The 20,591-nt window shown below is 44.2% G+C and overlaps 1 protein-coding gene across 1 annotated transcript in view; it reads right to left on the bottom strand.

The window, feature by feature from the left end:
• The window catches only part of DIAPH3 (diaphanous related formin 3), a 560,319-nt gene that overhangs the window by 490,416 nt on the left and 49,312 nt on the right, over nucleotides 1–20,591 (bottom strand). Inside the window, exon 3 of the mRNA XM_075061558.1 lies at nucleotides 3,401–3,577. Within this exon, the coding sequence (XP_074917659.1) occupies nucleotides 3,401–3,577 (177 nt within the window). The remainder of the gene's footprint in view (nucleotides 1–3,400; nucleotides 3,578–20,591) is intronic.

Raw genomic sequence — 20,591 nt, 5'->3', positions numbered from 1 at the left:
AGTCACATCAATCAAATAGCTTTCTTTGATAGGATAATAGGCGTTGTGGATGAGGGGGGGACGTGGTAGATATGATATATCTAAACTTCAGTAAGACTTTTGATACTGTCTCACGTGACCTTCTCATACAAATTAGGGAAATAGATCCTAGATGGAGCATACTTGCGGCGGGTGCATACTTGCTTGGAAAACTATTCCAATGGTTCACAATCAAGCTGGAAGGACATATTGAGTGGAGTCCCACGGGGATTGGTCCTGGGCCCTGTATTGTTTAATATCTTCATTAATGATTTATATAATGGCATAAAGAGTACATTTATAAAGTTTACCAATGATACCAGGCTAGAAGGGGTTGCAAGTGCTTTGGAGGATACGATTAAAATTCAAAATGACCTGGACAAACTGGATAAATGGTGTGAAAGAAACAGGATGAAATTCAATAAGGATAACGCAAAAGTACTCCTCTTAGGAAGGAACAATCAGTTTCACACGTATAAAATAGGGAATGACTGCCTACAAAGGAGTACTACTGAAAGTGATCAGAGGGTTATAGTGGATCACAAGCTAAATAAGAGTCAACAGTAGAACACTGTTGCAAAAAAGTGAACTTCATTCTTGTAAGTATTAGCAGAAATGTAGTAAGCCAGACACAAGTAGTAATTCTTCTACTCTACTCCACGCTGATAAGGCCTCAGCTGGAGTGTTTTGTCCAGTTCTGGGTGCCATATTTCAGGAAAGATGTGGACAACAGGTCTAGAAAACAAGACCTATCAGGGAAATTGAAAAAACTGAGTTTGTTTAGGCTAGAGAAAGATTAAGGATGGACATGATAATATTTTATGTACTTGAAAGCTGGAGTCACAATGAGGGTGGTGAAAAATGGTTCTCAACCTCTGAGGATAGGACAAAAAGCAATGGGTTTATATTCCAGCAGGGGAGATTTAGGTTGAATATTAGGAAAAACTTCCTATCAGTGTGGTTAAGCACTGGAACAAAATCACCCAGGAAGGTTGTAGAATCTCCATCATTGGAGGTTGCTAAGAACAGGTTAGACAAACACCTGTCAGGAATGGTCTAGCTATTAATTAATCCTGACTTGAGTGCAGGGGACTGGACTAGATGACCTACTGAGGTCCCTTCAGTCCTACATTTCTATGATCCTATTACTACAAACTGATGTTAATCCCGTAGCTTAAGTGGCAGAAGAATCTGTGCAGTGCTAAAGATCCAGGCCCCACCACCATATGACGGGGAGCATTAGTGTTACACATAACAGAATTGACTTTAACTTTACTTTTATTCCTTTTTTTAAAAAGCTAGGTAAATTTCAAGAGAACTGTTATTTACCCTACAGCAAACTTTTAGAAAGTCACTTTCAGATCAATCAAGTTTACTAATCTTCCATTTCTAAAAAACTTAACAGATTGAACTCCTTTAATCTATCAGTGTTAGGCATGTTTTACAATCCTTTAATCATTCTTTTCACTCCTGAATTGTGGACACCAAAACTGTAAACAGTATTCCAGCAGCGGTTACACCTGAGTCAAATATAGGGGTAACATAGCCTACTTCCATTCAATCTTCCCCCATTTACACATTAGAGGACCACACTAGCCCCTGTGGTCACAGCTCATGTTCAGCTGTTCATGCACCATGACAACTAAGTCATCTATAGAGTCCTCTCAACCGACATTCTATGGCCTCCTTTGCTAGAACCTCTTTTCTCTTTGTGGATCAGAGGGGCTCTGCTGACAGTAGTAACAACAAGGGGTCATCTGTCCGAATAAAGTTTCAGGTGCAGTTTGTCTTCTCCTTGGTACCTGTGGCATGTAGCACCCACAGATCAAAAAGTGGCTCACAAATCTTACAGAATGCTAGCTTTGATCAGTATTGGAATTAAAGAGATCACAACCTTCAAATGAGAGGCCCGCAATTGTGGTCTGTACCTCTTCCAGTATCCATGAAGACTGTAACCTAGAAGCCCTGCGCATGGAAACACCTATGACCCTAGAGCTCTCTGCAGTGTCTGAAACACCTACCACCAACTGCAAAGTAGTATGAGCCATGAACTGACCTTTCTGTTATAAATGGACCTCAGTTTCTTCCCGTTGTGCTGAGAAAGCTTTTCTCTACAACTTGATATATAATCCCAGTTTAAATAACTATGTTTATCTATTATCAGTAAACATTTCCAAGCTAGTTGAAGAATATGTTTTTCCTCTCAATAAATCAGGAGTGGGCAAACTACAGGCTTGGGGGGCACATCCGGCTCTTCAGATGTTTTAATCCAGCCCTCAAGTTCCCGCCAGGGAGCAGAGTCTGGGGCTTGCCACACTCTGGTGCTCCAGCCAGGGAGCAATGTTGAAGGCTTGCCCTGCTCCACGTAGCTCCCACAAGCAGCAGCATGTCCCCCTCCAGCCCCTGTGTGTAGGTGCAGCCAGGGGGCTCCGCACACTGACCCTGCCCCAAGCACCACCCCCACAGCTCCCATTGATCACAAACTGGGGCCAACGGGAGCTGCAGGGTGGGTGCCTGCAGGTGGCGCAGCGCGTAGAGACGCATGGCCATGCCTCAGCATAGGAGCCGGAGGGAGGACATGCGGCTGCTTCCAGGAGCTGCTTGAGGTAAGCGCTTCCCGGTTCCCATACCTCGACCCTCCCTTATGCCCCAATCCCCTGCCTCAGCCCCGATTCCCCTCCTGCCCTCCGAATCCCTCAGTCTCAGCCCAGAGCACGCTCCTGCTCATGCCCAGCCCCACCCCAGAGCCCACACTCCCAGCCGGAGCCCTCACCCCCTCCCGCATCCCAACCCCCAATTTCGTGAGCATTAATGGCCCACTATACAATTTCCATACTCAGATGTGGGCCTTGGGCCAAAAAAAGTTTGCCCACCCCTGCAATAGATAGTCCTTTCGGCTTGTGGAGTCCATTTTGGTGGCCCTTACTGTCTAGATCACTCAAACAGCAGTTACCACCAAATATCCTGGGATAGGATGCATTTAGAAGTCCTGAAAGCCAGAGGGTACTGTTTGCTTGTACCTGGTTTACAAGCGATCCAGATTGCACTATAAAAGCCAACTGTAATTTTCATTATTTACTGTTTGTCTCATCTGCAAATTGGTACGTTATGATTGTGTGTCTTCTTCCAGGTCACTGATTAAAAAAAAGAGCACAGGGCTAAGATCTCACGAGAAGCACCACCACTTGATGATGATTCCTGGTTTGCCTTTACATCTTGATACATATTCTTCATTCAATTAGGGACCAAAAAAAGAGACACTTTCATTAATACACTGACAATGAGCTTCAAATGAACAGACATTTAGTCATGGAGCAATTCTCTAAATGAAAGACATCTAAAATTCACCACCAAATATTAAACAGTGATATGGAATTCTTACCATCATTTTTTCAAAAAGTGCTAGGATTTCTCGCTCTGACAAGGGTTTGGGAATGAATTCATCCACATCTGCAGGAGGTGATGACCAATCAATAGAGGAATGTGATTGTTTCAGCTGCAATAAAGGAGGTCTTTCTTTTCTACTGCCTGGAATCCTTATGCTGGCAAATCTATCCAACTGCAAACAAAAGAACAGTAAATGTATATCACCATTTGTCATTCATATTATATTCAACCACAATAAATAGTTTTCATACATTTTTTAAAAAAAGTTAAGTGTCTGACATGTTTGACCAACAGCTAGCTTTTACAATTTGATTTTAAAACATTTTTATGATGAGACCTATTCTACTCATCTTTAGACACTGAAAAAAAAAAAAAAGTCAGCTGCTCCAATACAACGTGTACTTTAAAGTTTGCATCGATAGGTATCTTTGTTTTTGTTTTTTTTTTTACCTGAGACAAAGGGAATAAGGCACATCAATTCAGATATTTATTTAGCGCATGGACCTTTTATCTTGTAGGCCCAAATATTATTTGACCAAACCTCAGCAATATATTCCAGTAAAAAATATAAAGTTAACTCTTACCAAGCAAGTACCCTGAGCTTAAAATCTTCTATCTAGTAACTGATAGAAAATGAGGGTGTATCCATGCAAAGTCAATGCACTAGATGGAAGCCCATCACCACAACCACCCCTCGCTGGGAAAGGGACTGCAAAGATTCTTAACAGGCCACTGCCCCTGTACTCAGATAGGTGGTCAAGCCTCTATATCAGCCTCTGGTTAGGGGCTGCCAGACTGAAATTTAAGGTGCTGCTGGCTGCTAGAGAAAAAAGGTACTTGTCCCTTTACCATCCAGATACAGGGGATGTGTCTTCTACTATCTATTTTCTTCAGCAGCCTCCTGGTTGCTTCAAGGGAGTAGGTGTTGCTGTAAGGTCCCCCTCCCCTGAATATCCAATGCCTTCATTATAGCAGAACAAGCACCTGTCAAATGAAACATATGTAGGTCTCGGCAGTTTCACAGCTGCTCTGAGCTCTGAATAGGGTCAAGTAACTAGCCAGGCAATTTGGAAATTTTCTATATGTTGCTGCCTTGGAAGACGAGAAGAGGCAGCAGAGGCACTACAATGGTCTTCAGTATACTAAAGAAAATAGCACTATATTAGGTTATACTTAGTTCACATTTGTAAGGTTACCTTCACAATCAAAGTAGCTAGAAAAAGGGTTATTTTTTTAAAAAAAAAAGTTATGTAAAAATTAGTTGTTTGCGCCACACACACTCACGTGTTTGAGGCCAAGCCCTTCTAGGTAGTTAGAGGGCTCTCAAACTGTGGTGCATGAGCACGAAGACTTGTAACAGTTGTCCAGAAGCACACTGAGACACCAAAAGCATGCTAAATGTGAGTCAGTGCATCAACATGTCTACTTGGGCGGGGGGGGAGAGGGAATAGAAAAAAAGCAAACATTTAGGCCATGTTTATATTAACAAACTTACAGTGGCATAGCTGTAATGGATTCTTATTTTACCCATTACAGAAAACATCTGCAACAAGTACCTCTTATCAACAAACATATATAAATATTAGGTACCCCTTATCATCTAGTTTTATTTTTACCGTACTTTTGCTGTATAAGGGGTCTTCCATAGACATCTATTTTCCCATAGACTTGAGACCAGTCATAATAAAGTAAAGCCCAATATTCAGTCACATGAAATTTCTGAATATGGGTCACTCACAGGTTAAAAACCAACATTTTGGTCTTAGAGTTCAAACATACCCCTTGCTAATACCATAAAGACTTTGGAAGAACAATTAATATATGAATGAATTTAATATACAAAAATAAAGAGGACTAAAAGGGTTAATATTAAACTAACAATTGCAAAAACATTGAAAAAGCTGGGTTATTTGTTTTTTTTTTAAATAGACACTTATTTCCTTCATAAGAAGAAAATTACAATTGTTAACAGGCATGATTTTGGTGTTCTAGAACTCTTCCTAATAAGATGCTACCGTTTAATTTAATACTTAAAATCGTGATTTATTTATTTTTTAACAAGTTACAATTTAAGCCTGTTAGAATACTTCACAGTATTAATGTTGCCATTCTAAAAATACTCAACCATTGTCTATTAAAGCGACTTAGTAAATTTCTTCTCTGTACTTATTGCATAAAAGATAGCGTTCACTAAAACATAAGAAAGCCAATAGCTTGGTATTGTTAATAATTGTTTCAAGAGTTTATTTCTATTTCTTCTCCTCCTCCCTCAGCTCTGAGCATGTCACAACTTCCTCATCAAGTAATACCAGAATTTCCCACTCTACCACACTGTTTACTTCACTTTACCTTTATTTTTCTATCTGCTATCTCCACAACTTTGCATGGCAAAGAACATTTATCAGTTTTGTAGTCCTCCCTACACTTGGCATTTCCAACACTTCAGACTGGACAGCACAAAGGAGGAGAAGATCTAGAAGTGCACAATCAGCTGGCACAATCCCACAGGCCAGAAATTTGTCTTAGGGTATGGCTACACTGGCACTTTACAGCGCTGCAACTTTCACGCTCAGGGGTGTGAAAAAACACCCCCCTGAGCGCTGCAAGATACAGCACTGTAAAACCTCAGTGTAATCAGTGTGGCAGCCACTGGGAGAGCGGCTCCCAGCGCTGCACGCTACACCCGAGAGGATGTGGTTTACATGCAGCGCTGGGAGAGCTCTCTCCCAGCGCTGGCGCTCCGACCACACTCACACTTCAAAGCGCTGCCACAGCAGCACTCCCACAGCGCTGCCGCGGCAGAGCTTTGAAATTTCAAGTGTAGCCATACCCATAGTCACAGGTTTGACTGAGCCTTCAGGACTGGACACAGTCAAGGAGGATCAAAAAGACAAGCAACTGAAAGTAATACTGCCTAATTCAGACTTTTGCTGTTTGGTAAGCAACAGATATTAGCCTAGCCCAAATCAGCTAGGCACCTTCCCTTAGTTTTTGTTACTCCAAGAACTCTGTTTTAAAAAGTACCTGAACTTTCTTAAACCTTACTAAACCAAAACCTTTAGTCTAAATATTTTTACCACGTATACCTACATGAAGGCTTGAGTCATACATATTAGAGCCAAATACTTCTATATTTCTTATTATAAACAGACCATTATGTGATGTGTCTTAGCCTCTATATAGCTTAAAAAAGTGTTGTCATTAAGATGTACTATTAAGACCAAGTAGAATAACAAATGGAAGCTGTTTTGAGTTTTCACAATTATGGAAGACAACCCTGCCGATTGTCATGATCTCAGCTATTAGTATGTAGCAACAACCTAACAGTTATTATAATCCAACTTTAGGAATTTCACATTTTACAGCAAGTATTTAAAATATGTATTCTACCAGGTACTACACATTAGGATGATATACAAAAGTTCTCCAATCAAAAAAACCCCAAAAGACAGCACAAACTTGTACTTAGCTAAAAAGCTCCATTTAACTGTAGTTCATTTTGGAAAAAAGTAATTTTCAGCTTCATTGAGTTCCGCTTCATGCATTACATATTCATCCCTTGATGACTTGGAGTACTATATGTGTAACACACACAGTACTCAAGGTTGTCAGGTGATTAATCTTTGCATGCACTATATGCACTACAGAAAAATAAACTACAGTTAAGACAAGAAACCATTAAGAAGTTTTGTCCACACAGATCTCACACTAGATGTGTGTGCACCTCATGCATGTGATACCAGATGATTTTTAGCCAGCAGCAACCATTGGAGAGGACAAAGTGTGCAGTGGCCCAATTGCCTCCCAGTTCCTTCACAATGGTAAAGGACACCACATTAGTGTCTGGTGGCAGGCTGTGGGACCCATGTGGACAAAACCTCTCTAACCAATTACTTTATACTAAATCATCATTTTTTCTTTGAATACTTATGCACACGGATCCCACTTTAGGCAACAGGCAAGAAGTTATGTCTCCAATAGTAGGGTCAGAAGTCTAAATGATTAAGACTCCACTGCCAAATTGCGCATTAGATTTAGAAGCTGCCAAGAGAATAATAATGTAAAAACATATCTATCAAATTCCAAGTAGCAACTCTAGAGGTATCTAAAATAGCTAGAGGTATGTATCTCAGAAAGGCAGGAGGTGGCTGCCTTAAACTCTGGTAGAATGCCATCTGACACCAATTTTTAAGATCCTCTTTTGAAAGCTGGTTCCCTAAAATGTATCACCAAAAGATACCAACAGTATAGATATCCAGGATCGATCACTACTACTGACTTACACAGTAAGCGAGTCTTGACTGTGTCCACCAGGGTAAAATTCTCCCTGACCTACCTACTGCAGGCAACACAAGCACTCCATTTCAGGGTATCATAAGCCCCACTCTTCCCCAGGGTAGACTAGCAATTTACACTCCTCACTTTGTTATACTCGAGTGCCCCGTCCCTTGTCTTCTGGACACCCGCACTGTATTCTGATCCATAGACTACATGGATGCAGTACACCTGAGCTGAACGCTTTCCTTGGCACAAGGCACTTAGACATATTTATAAGAAGAACTGAAGTTTAACAAAGCTTGAGTTAAAGATTCAAATAAAAAGTTTAAGGATTTGTAAACTAAGATTGCAGGTAAAAGCATAACAATTTATACTCTGTACTTATTAACAAGTTATCTTCCTGTATAATAAGGTTTTTCTCACCCAGTCAGTTAGTTCATGTAGTGCTTGTCCAATCCAGAGAGCTGGGATCCACTTTTCATGATACTGATGTTGGTAGATCTCCTCCATAATTGAGAATATTTTGTGCTATTTTTCCTTCTATTATACAGCCCCAGACTTTTGTCTCATGTCATGATCAGTTGTTTCATTAACTTCAGCTTTGTCTTAATTTTTTTCTTAAGCAGAGACCACACATACCCTTCAATGAAGTATCAAGAAACTAATCAGATACAGATGTAGTATACCTGCCTGGCAATGTCATCTTGTCTGGTAATGCCTGTATCACAGGACTGGCAGAGAGTTTGTGTCTTATTGAGGTAATACAAGATAACTTTTGTCCAGCTTGTCCCCGTCCGTCCCGCCACGAATGCAAGTCGACGTCACACCATTCCGTTTTATTGCGAGCACATCCTTTCATTTCTTGTCATAGAATTTTGTCATGAGATTGGCCCAACACATTTTCTGTTTGCCCAGCGGTCACTTGTGGTCTCTGAGGATCTAGTCACTGATGCAGTTGTCCACCTATTGTCTTGCTTGCAAACTACATAACCCGCTCATCTCTGCTTTGCGATGTAAATCGCCTGCAGTACATCGGTCACCTCTCTATGCCTTCTGATCTCCTCAGTTAGTTTGTGATCATGGAGCGATATCTTACACATTCGCCTTGCCATTGCTTCCTGGATGACAGTGAATTTTTCTTCCTCCACTTTCATCATTGACCAACTTTACACCCTGTATATCATTGCTGGCAGAACAGTAGAGTTAAATAGTTTTCCTTCTTTTCATCTCCATTAAAGACTTCTTTATTTTGTTGAAACTTTCTCACTCCGCCTTTCTCCAGAGCATCCTTGTTTCTGACTCTGAGTCTTATCTCTATACCAGTACTTGAACCAGAACAAGGTTTGGAATATAATGACCTGTTGGTCAATCTTTCCCATGAAGCAAATAAATTATGAGTTTATCTGACTTTTGTAAAATTGGCCTCTTTCCAATACACTGCAGCTTATCTTTCTCCTTGTAGGATTGCACTGTGGGCAAAGAGGTATTTCCTGCAACGATGGCAGATGACCAGATCTGAGAAGCATGGTTTCCTCCACCAGGTCAAGGCTATCAGAAAAAACTTTGAACCTCTCCTTTGAGACTTTCGTAAAATTTCTGGCCGCTATGGTAACAGTGAGGGGAAAAAATCAAGGTGTGAACTTTCATTCTCATAGAACGGATAACCTCATTGGATTGTGCCTTTTAACTTCTACAAGTTGCCCCTTGGAGGGAAGACTACAGATTTCAGTATAAATTTGTATCCCTAAACATATCCTAAATCAATAGATGTATATTAGATCAGGTTACTATCAACTTCCTGATTTATGACAAACATAGTCCCGCTGATGTTTTTAAATGGGAATGTTCATTAAAGTTAAAGAAAGGGGTACACTTAATTCTAATCCTGAAAGACATCCTGACCAGAAAGAGAGCTAGAGGACACCACCACCACCTACACTAGCTCTGATGAAATCCCAAACACGACCTGGGATGTGACACTGTCTCACAGTCTCCTGCGTGTTCTTTTCCTTCCCCACCTTATTTCCTCTTTTTCTGTTCCCCTCCTTTTTCCTAAAGTCTAATAAGAATCTAACTTAGTCAGCCAAGACTATATTTTGCAACACTCCTGTAAACTCTGTGACCAAAAAGAGGCAGCTAAATCTAACACCTTGCACAGCCTGATGCTGTTATGAATTTGCCATGTGTTGTGCCTATGTTTCTCCAGCGACATGGTTTCAAGTGAGAGTCAACATCAGACAGAAGCTTCATTTTGTACATTCATGGTTCTTTTCTTTCCCCTTTTTGTGGGTGTTCATCTTGTTTTGTCTTCCAGGAAACAGATTTGGACTTGAAAAACAAATAGCTCCATCCAGTCTTAACTAATTTCTCTTGTCCAAAAGGATAGCTACTTTAAGATACAGAGAAACAGAGGAGTTTCCTTCTAAAGACTCTCTGCAGGTAGAGAAAGAACAAGGGATGTAGTTGAAGTGAAAGCCTCATTTAAAACTTTCCATTTCAAATTTTTTTTAAAAAATTTTTAAGATTTAAATATTAATCTCTATTGGTGCAGATGCAGTTCAGTTGGAAGGGTGAGGGGAAAGTTACATTTTAGTAATACAAAAACCAAGTAGTGTAGATGCAGTGCTCTTTATCAGTGTTACATCAACTTGAAAAATCTTTGATCATATGGTAGGTCATCTCACAGCAACTAATCAGGTGTGATAGAAAAATGAAGGCGGAATTCTTGAGAAAAGCGGTTACCTATATTTTCTTAACCGTTGTTGCTAGAGATATGTTGCTCATGTCCATTTCATTCTAGGTGTGTGCGTGCCCACTGTGCACAGTTGGAGATTTTCACCTTACCACTATCCGTAATGTCAGCTGTAGCGCCCCTTTAAGTGCCGTGCTCATGCATTGGTATATTAGGCACTGCTGACCCTCGCCCTCTCATTACCTTCTTGCCGACAACTCCGACAGGGGGATAGAGGGAGGTAATAGAAGGGATATAAGCAACACATCTTGAAGAACAACCGTTACAGAAACGTAGATAACAGTTTTTTTTTCTAATGCTTGCTCACGTCAATTCCATTCTAGGAGACTAACAAGCAGTATGCTCAGAGGTGGGTTCAGAGTTCACAGCCTAGCCGCTTGCAGTACTGCTCTACCGAAGCCAGCATCATTCCAGAACTGCTGGGTATGTGCATAATGGGATGTGAACATGTGGAGGGATGAGGAGGCAGCTGCCCCACAGATGTCATGGATAGGCACTCGGGCTAAGAAAGCTTTTGAGGAGGCCTGCACTCTGATTGAATTGGCGGTTACGTTCATCGGAGGTGCAATCTTTGCCAGATCACAGCAACAGCGAATGCAGGTAGTGATCCAAGAAGAAATCCTTTGAGCAGACACTGGATGACCTGTCATCGTGTCAGCCACCGCAATGAACAATTGTGTCGACTTGCAGAATGGCTTGGTCCTTTCAGTGTAAAAAGCTAGCACTCTCCTGACATCTAGGGAATGCAATCTACACTCCCCTTCCAACTTATGCAACTTTGCAAAGACAGGAAAGTACATGTCCTCACCCATATGAAACTGCAAGACCAACTTGGGCAGGAAAACCGGGTGCAGCCATAACGAGACCTTATCTTTGTACAAGACCGGATAGGGTGGCTCCGAGGTAAGCGCCCTTATCTCAGAGATCCGGCGGATGGATGTTATTGCAACTAGCAACATGACCTTCCAGGACAGGAGGAGGAGAGAGCAGGAAACCAGAGGCTTGAAGTGGGGGGGTTCTGTAAGCCATGACAGCACAAGATTCAGATTCCATGGGTGAATAGGGTCCCTAACATGAGGGTAGACACGCTCGAGGCCCTTGAGGACACTAGCAGTCATGTTCTGGGAGAAAACTGACCTACCCTTGAGTGGCAGACGGAAGACCGAAATAGCAGCCAAGTGGACCTTGATAGATGAAAGGGACAGGTCTTGGAGCTTGAGATACAGAAGGTAATCCAGGATCAACTGCAGCAAGGCCCGCTCAGGTCAAATAGCCTTATCTGAGGTCCAACAAGCAAACCGCTACCATTTGGCCAAGTACGTCACTCTGGTAGAGGGCTTTCTGCTGCACAACAGGACCTGCTGGACAGCAGCTGAGCACTCCTGCTCCTCTTAGCATTTAACCATGTAGTAGCCACGCAGTCAGGTGCAGCACCACCAGGTTCAGATGCAGAAGACTACCATGGTCTGGGGACAGTCTGAGCAGCAGCTGCAATGGAACAGCTACCGAGAGGTTCAGCAGTGTGCCAAACCAGTGCTGGTGCAGTCAAGCCAGCACTATGAGGACCACCTTCGTCCTGTCCTGCCTGATTTTCATGAGAACACTGTGACTCAGTGGCACTAAAAAGAAGGCAAATAACAGGTGCAGAAAAGCATCTGACAGGGAGCCTTTGTCCATCCCCTGAATCAAGCAGAAAACATGGCTCTTCCTGTTCTGCCTGGACGCAAACAGGTCTGTGACAGGTTAGAGCCCCCCGTCCGAGATGCCATCTGATGTGCTGAGGCCCCATTCAGCCCTCCGTCCCTGCCAGCCTGGGTTTCCCTTGCACTGGGTTGCTGTGCCAGGCTCTCAAGCCCCTTTCCAGCACACACCCAGGCAAGACCACACTCAGCAGACACAGACTGCAGTCACATCTGTGTGAGTAGATTCACCCAGCACTCACTGCACACCCACGATGGAGAGGTAAACCCCAGATAATATTGTTTTGCACTGTATAGAAAGATGTGCACAGCCCAAGCTCATAAAAATTCACCCTCTCCCTCAATGCAGAGAAAGATATGCACAAGTTCTTACCCCTACCTGCCCAAAGTATTAATTACACAACCTGGATTATGTTATAAACAAGAAATAAGTTTATTAACTATAAAAGGTGGATTTTAAGTGATTATAAGGGATAGCAAACAGAACACAGATTACCAAGCAAATAAAATAAAACATGCATACTAAGCTTAAGGTCTTAAAGAGACTGGTTTCAAGAAGTAATTTTTCACTCTAAATGTTGACTTAGGTGGAACACAGAGTTTCTCTATCTTAGAGTTCCAGTTATTTCTCTTTACAGATTAGACTCCTCTGTCCCATTCTGGACTCAGCCCTTGCCTTTCCCACTGCTCAGTTCTTCTGTCTCTTCAGGTACTTTCAGCAGTCTTTCTTCTTGGGCAGGAAGGCAACGGAGTAGAGTCCTGTTTGCCTTACTCCCCAACCTTAAATAAGATTTACATAAAGCAGGAATCTTGTGTTTCCCAGACTTGACCTTCCCCCTCCTTTTAGTGGAAAATTACTAGAAGTCCAAGAAGATGATTAGTACCAGGTGACATGACCACCTGACCTAGTAGTGTCACAGCTACATCCCAGGAAACCTCTCATGAAGGAGAGTGTGTGACCCCACACCAGCCCCAAAAGGGTTAACTGTGCTTTGCAAGCTGAGGAAGCCCCTCCCCTCAGACTCTGCTGGACATGCTCAGCCTATAAAAGGAAGTTGCCCAGCTAAGTCTAGGGACGCTGCTGAAGAGAGAGGATACAGCCTACAGCTGCAGGCCCTGACCCCAGGAGCAAAGCACAAAGAGGCCCAGACGGACTCCAGACTGCCTGATTAGCCCCAGGAAGAGACCTTGTCAGCAGGAGCGAGGCCATTGGAGGACCCCAGAGACTGGAGGGAAGCATGGAGCATCACCAAGGGAAAAAAGGGGAGGAAGCACCCCAGGGGAGTTAGAATCTTCTCCAGTGAGTGAAAGGGGAAACTTGCCAGCATGTTTCAAGAGGATCCCCGCTGAGTAGGTGGTGAGAACCGCCACTATCGCCAGGGCCCTGGGTTGGGATTCAGAGGAGCAGGGAGGGTCCTAGTTCCCTTCCCCTGGATGCCACCTCCCACCCCCAAGTAGCACCCCACCCCTCCAACAGGCCACACAATCCCACAGGGGTGAGCCATCCTATCGACTCTGGCCATTAGACCACGCTACCCTGAGTGAAAGGCCCACTTACTAACGCCCACGCCGCTTCCAGAAGCTCCCATTGGCCTGGAGCAGTGATCCATGGCCAGTGGGAGCAGCAATCGGCTGGACCTGCGGACGGGGCAGGTAAACACACCGGCCCGGCCCGGCAGGAGCTTTCCCTACACAAGCGGTGACCCCTGTTTGAGAAACCTGACTCAAATGGAAGAATAGTCTGCATCTCTTGGGACAGTCCAGAACACTGTAACCAGAAGCTACAGCTCATGAACACCACAGAGGTGACTACCCTTCCCACTGAGTCTGTAGTGTCACAGGCCATCTGGAGGGCGCCTCTTGCTACTACTTCGCTCTTTTCACCAAGGCAGCAAATTCCTAGGCTCAGTCCTGTGGGAGGCCCTCCTTGAACTTGCTGATGACAGGTTGAAGTTTTACCTGCCTACCAAAGCCTGATGGTTAGACACCTGAAATTTCAGGCTGGCTGTCAAATAAATTTTTCTGCCATGAAGTCTGGCCTCTTAGTGTCTATTTTTGATGTGCTGCTCGCCTGGCCCTTTCATTGGCAAAGAACATGACCAGGGATCCCACTTCAGGGTGAGCATCAGGTACTCAAATCTCTTTCCAGGGATATAGTACTTCTCTTCCACCCTCTTAGAGATAGGCAGAATGGAAGAGGGGGTCTTCCACACAGACTTGGCAATTTTAAGGACCCCTGGGTGCACAGGCAACGTGACCCATGCCAGGGTGAAGGAAGGTATGACATTCAAGAGGTTGGACTCCTCTGATAGCTCCTCAACCTCCAAGTTCAGGTTGGCAGCCACCCTTTTGAGCAGGGCCTAGTACTCCTTGAAGTCGTCCAGGGGGAGGCACTGCTCGTTTTTGAAGGGCCCACCACTACTTTGTCCAAAGACAACTGCACAGCAGGGAGAGGGGCGGCTTACCCTTGCTTGTCCAGGGATGGTTCCTTGGGCATCAGGACCTATTCTGTTGCTCTCATGTCACATTCGGCACCATGCTCCAACTCGGGTGCCAGTTGTGCCAGGGGCAGCTTGCCCACTGTGGCCTTGGAGGAACAGTGGGAGTACAGGATTGGCATCACAGCTACACCCTACGGGTTCAAATACTGCCACTGAGCAGACCATTGCCCATGCCTCCACACTGCTGCCACAGGAGCTCTGCCAGTCTTGATTCAAGTTTTATAGATGAGTGGCTGAACTCCCTTTCAGACCATTGCCCTTCCAGTGACGAGGGCTGAGCCATAGATGCCTGAGTCTGCTATGATGATGGGAAATGGACACTTGCAGTCCGATGATGCTCCGCTGCGTTAGGGAGTGGGTCCCATAACTGGCTTGCCCATAGAGGCCGGGGCCTTGGCCAGGTCCATCACCTGGCTTAGTGTCTGCAGTGCCTGTCGGCCTATTTGCTCTTTGGCCGCCAGGACCGCTTCAGGCCCTGCTTGTCCCAGGAATCAGAGGTGGGTCCTTGACTGGACTAGGGCTCCAACCACAGCAGTATCCCCAAGGAGCTCCAGAGCAGGCACATGGTCTGACAGGTCTTTTGCCCAAACCCCCCTTTTTCTGCAGTGCTGGTGAGCCCATCGACTTCGACAGCTTCTTAGGAACCGAGGTATGGGAATGGTGACAGATGGATTCCAGTGCCAGTGGTGCGCTGCACACCCGTGCTGAGGTGCCAGGCATGGAGTCTGAACAAGAAACTCTGAGGCAGGACCAAGCGCAGCCCCCCTGAGGAGGGCCCTCAAGCGGATATCCCACTTCTTCTGCATTTGAGGGCAAACTATTTGCAGATCCTGCACGTATCCTTTCTGTGAGACTCCCGAAAGCACTCTAAACAGCTCTCATGGGGGTCACTAATGGGCATTAGTTGGTTACACAATGAACATTGCTTAAAGCCTAGGGAACGGGGCTGGCTCCACTCCAAGGCAAAGTCCCAGCCAGGACTCTAACTTCTCAACTACTACTCTAACAGTTGACTTAAATGTCTAACTCAATAGCTATCAACTAACAACAAAGACAACAGAACCTTCTTGCAATGCAAAACAAGGCACTCCAACCAACACATGAGCCTGGCACTCAAGCTGGCATTACAGCCGACCCTACGGCTACCGCTATGGCAAAAGTCTTTGACAACTGTGCACGTGGGCTTGCACACACCTAGAATGGAATTGAAAGGAGCAAGCACTCGAAGAACAACTCTGGAGCATATGGTCAAGTGCAGCCATTTCCAGAATGTATATAATATCTTGCATCCTGAACCTTGCTTCCCTCATTAATAGAAGGAACTATCAATCCTCATTTGCTATCTTTTCAGGGACCACAAAAAACCCAGAGAAAAATCCCTGAATGATGTTCTGAGCAGCTTTAGTCTCAAGTTTATGAACTTTTTTTTAAAAAAAATACAAGTTTGCTGGCGCACACACACACAAAAAAAAGTCTCTTAAAATTCTGTAGAAGTACTCTTTTCATATGACATTTGTTAGAGTGGAAGCAATTTGAGATAGAAAGTATTTCGCTTCCCCACTAACCTGGCAAGTTTACACTATCTTGTGTCATATCTATATTGGCATCTGCTCTGTAAAGTTGCAAAAACATTTCCCCATCGTTATAGTTGGTGGACAAGTTGGCTGGAAAGACTGTTTGTTAACTGTATTGTGAGAAATTCTGAGAGCTTATCTGTAGTTCCTCACAAGGATGTTTTTCATTCCACAGAGAAGAAATTTGTTTAGTTCGGATGAATCTGAGTCTTCCAAGGGATGACCCAGATAACGTAATCCTATTGAAAGCATCTTGAAAGTAACCTCCTTATGCAATATTTATACCAACTGAAAAGGTTAAGTGCTGGTAATTGATCTGGACCAAAAAAGGCAGCTTTAGCCAATCACACAAGACACTCATTTGTAGCCAATTAGTGAGAGGTACTTTTGGAACTATAATGCAGCAGTAAAAATGAGCAAAAATCATTTAACAGATTCCTTTTTTATCTGAGGTTCCCTTCTGCGTAGAATTTAATGAACTAGCTTATACGTGAGCTTCTTCTCCTAAATGGAAATATTGAAGTTAAGATCCAAATTTTTGCTTCAAGAAGATTAAGGAATTGGGGAGAAACCCCCAGCTTTACTGACCTCAGAGAGGAAAGAACAGAAAGAGAATAAACATTTTCAAGGTCCCTACTGATTAGCATACAGCTGAAACAGTACCACTTCAGGATGCAGCAAAATTAGTGATTTTGAAAATCAATTGCCTCCACAGCTCCTAGCTACTGACCAGTATCAGACATCATGAAGCAACAAAGAAGTTCTCCTCCAAAGACTTAGACAGCTGGGAACATAACATTGTTCTGATATACACTGTGTGAGTAATAGGTACCTGCTACAGCGACTTCAAAAGTTAAGCCACACTTGAGACACATCTTCCTTATTACTAACCTTTTAAATAAAAAATTGCAACCATTTATTTGATCAACTTATAAAAACAGATTGGACTATGAACTGCTGGGCCACTCTACTTGGTTCTGTGGAGAACCACCAAGTTGAAGGATAGTCTAGGCTCCTCTAGCAAGCGCACTGGAAAGATTCAGTAATAGAAGATTTTCAGGCTGATATCCTGCCTGATTCCAGCAAACTTGATAGAATTACCAAAACTAGTGGGGTGGAAGTACTAAACTATTCTTATAGGCGAGGAACACAAATAAAGCATAGTAGAGCAACAAACTGGGCTAGGTCAAACTTAGGAAGCTGGTAGGCATAGCAGATTTAGCACATCTATAGGTTATCCTAGGAAGGATGGATTACATGTTATAGTTGCCAAAAATCCAATTTCATATTCCCAGCAGTGAGAGTAAATTTATAATTTTTAAGCTCTAAAAACAAGAGACACTTTACACCAGGAATTAATTCTGGAAAACTATGTCCTCTGTTATGTATGAGGTCAGACTAAAAGATCACATTGGTACCTTATGGCCTTAAAAACAAACAAAAACTAGCAGCTGCAGGCTGATCAGTACCTTAAATCACTTGTGTTCAGAGTTAGCCAACAGCACTGGATTGCTGTTTATGAGACGCTGTAGCAAGGTTGAGACTCACCAGCACAGCACCTCCTGCTGGTCGTCCAGAGAATTCTCTCTTTCCAGCCTGGAGTGCCCTCTGAGGCCAGTGGCTCACTTGCCGCTGGCCCCATGTCTTTCCCAGACCCCGGTGCCCTTTGCCCAAGGGTTCCATCCACCACAGTACCCTCTCGCTCTGGGTCTCCCCTCCCAGAGGAACCTCCAACCCCCTATCCCCACCTTGCCTCACTGGCTACTGCCAGTCTCCATTTAGCCCCCACTCACTGGGGCAGATGGCAGTCTGTAAACCACTCATCATCGGCAAGGGGGGTTGGACCAGCTGCCTTTGCCTATTCCTAGGCTGTCTGTTAGGGGGCTTATTCCTTCACTCTCTCACTCCCATGGTCCTTCTCGCAGGAACAGAGAGCAACAATACCCGAGTCCAAAGGCGCAAACAATTCGATGTTTATTGGGGTAAACTTTCAGCAAGCACGATTTCAGTTTCCTTCCTTAGTGTCCCCCTTGCCAGCTCTGACACCACAGAGTCTTGCCTGTGTCCCTGTTCCCGTTCCCATCTTTCCCTTTAGCAAGACATGATTTTAATTCCCCCATCCCCAGTCCCTGTTCCCATTCCCCCCCCCTTACTTCTTGATTGACTGAAGACTATATAGTAAAACCTGAGTTTTGCTTAGCTATTCCTTAACCAATTATTTTACTGAAATTTAACTAACCAATTTTAACATATTGGAATATAGTTGGTTAAATAACCATGTTACATCACCTTCATTGGTTTACACCAAACAAAATTAATTATACAGCAGACAGAAACAATTACAGAACCAGACAGAGACCATACAAGTAAATATACAAAACAATACAGAAGTGAGAATTTCACAACTACATCTATACAGACATAGGGTTTTCCAGCTGTGTCTATTGATAAGTGAGTTCTTGCCAGACAGGATGCTTTCAAACTAAGTTTCCTTTTACATCTTCTAGGCTCTACCCTTTCTCTGGAGGTAAGAGGAATATTAGGACAGGATTGTATTCTTAATAGCCCAATAGCACCGTATTTCAATGTGACTAGTTTGGAATGTGAGGATCTGACCATACACTTCCCAGCTTAGGGCTGCCTAACTACATCTTAGCTGAGGGCCATAGCCTGTCACAGTAAGAGAAGGCCATTTCACAGACAGTGATTTTGATTCTCTTTTATACCTCTGTAACTAGCTAAGTGATAACATTACACCTACATTCTTAAAGTATAGGCCTTTGCAGACAGGCCTGAATATATCCTAACACTGCCCCTCTGCAGCCATAGTACCCTTTTCTGGGCCCTTAACTCAGCCTGCAGCCTGGGGCTTTGCTAGGTTGGAGCTCCCCAGCTCCCTCTGTCCTTGAGCTCCTGGCTCATAGCCCTTTTACAGGGCCAGCTGTGGCCTGATTGGGGCATAGCCTCAGCTGTGGCCGCTTCCCCAGTCAGTCTCTCACCAGCCACAGCCCTCTTCAGGTCTCCTTTTAACCCCTCCAGCCAGGAGCGCGGTGACCACCCCACTACAGAAGCAAATCATCACTGGACACTAGGCAACAGGTCACTTAGTTTCCGTCGATGAACACAAATATTTAAGCAAGCACATGCTCACTAGTATATTAACTTGAGTCCCTGACCCAAGGAGCTTACAAGTCACATACAGAATAATTCTAGACAAAATGCATAAGGTGCAAAAAATGTTGACTGATTTCCAGGTTTGAGGCTGGAAAGCAGTTTTCCACCAGTCCATTTGTCTGTCAGTCAGTCTGGTGGTTTGAAGGACCGTGTGCTATGGCTGGCAGTTGGAGGCCGCGAGCTTCAAAGGAAGGTTTGAAAGCTCGAAGCCTCTGGTAATTGGCTGAGCCTTCATCAGTGGGCAGGGCAATAACTCAGCCCAGGGCTTTATAAAGCCACGCACAAGCAGCCAGGGAGCTTGCGACCAGGGGCTGCTAACAGGGAGTTTTGGAAGGGAGTTTGGAAGGGGAATGGAAAGGGTGGGGGGGGTCCCTTGTCGATCCTACCTATTCCCCTGTAGTCCCCTTAAAACCTATAATCCAAACCTTATTCCAAAACCCCTTTCTTTAAAGCATCCCTTTCATTAACTAGGAGACAATGCAGGCAGAAGCCCAGCAGCACAGTGGGGGCTATCCAGTTTATTGCACTGAGTGTAGCATGTATGATTACCTGCCTTGTGGGCAGGTGGCATATGTGTGCAGTCAGTGCAAGGAGCTCCTGGCCCTCAGAGACCATGTACGGACTTTGAAGGCCAGGGTGGCGGAACTGGAGGAGCTAAGAGAGGCATGTTGATGAGGCTCTCCCTGTCCACCTAGAAGATCCCTTTTTTAAAAAAAATTGGCTTTTTTCAGGACAGTCTCTCCTACCCTTTCCCTGTGTCACTGGTACCGTAACATGTTTGTCCACCAAACCCACGGGCTCCTTCCCCAAGCTACTACCAACCATAAGCTTCGGGATCTGTCTGGATGCCTCGAATGAGTATCCGCACTCAACCTTCGCACCCGGGCATAGGGGCAAGTACCCATGCGTTCAAGGACATATCTCCCGGTCATCACCAACCCGCATCATGTTCTAATGATCAAATCTCCAACTAACACCTACTTTTGCCTGTAGCAATGAGTTCCTTCTCCCGGATGAGTAAACCTCCAGTGCGAGAGGCAACCCAGCCATCATCTGGAGGGGGTCCACAACTATGGCAAGGTTTCCCCTGCTTCCATGACTGCTCTGCTTCCCTAGGGCCGCTTCCTCCTCACAGACAGGAGAGGTTGATCTCAGTGGAGGTGGCTGTCTTGACTTATTCTACAGTTGTTCCTGCGGGGGGAATATG

The sequence above is a fragment of the Chelonoidis abingdonii genome, chromosome 1 (genome assembly GCF_003597395.2).
Source record: "Chelonoidis abingdonii isolate Lonesome George chromosome 1, CheloAbing_2.0, whole genome shotgun sequence".
Classification (NCBI taxonomy): Eukaryota; Metazoa; Chordata; order Testudines; family Testudinidae; genus Chelonoidis; species Chelonoidis abingdonii.
This window is presented reverse-complemented; position numbering and strand designations above follow the sequence as displayed.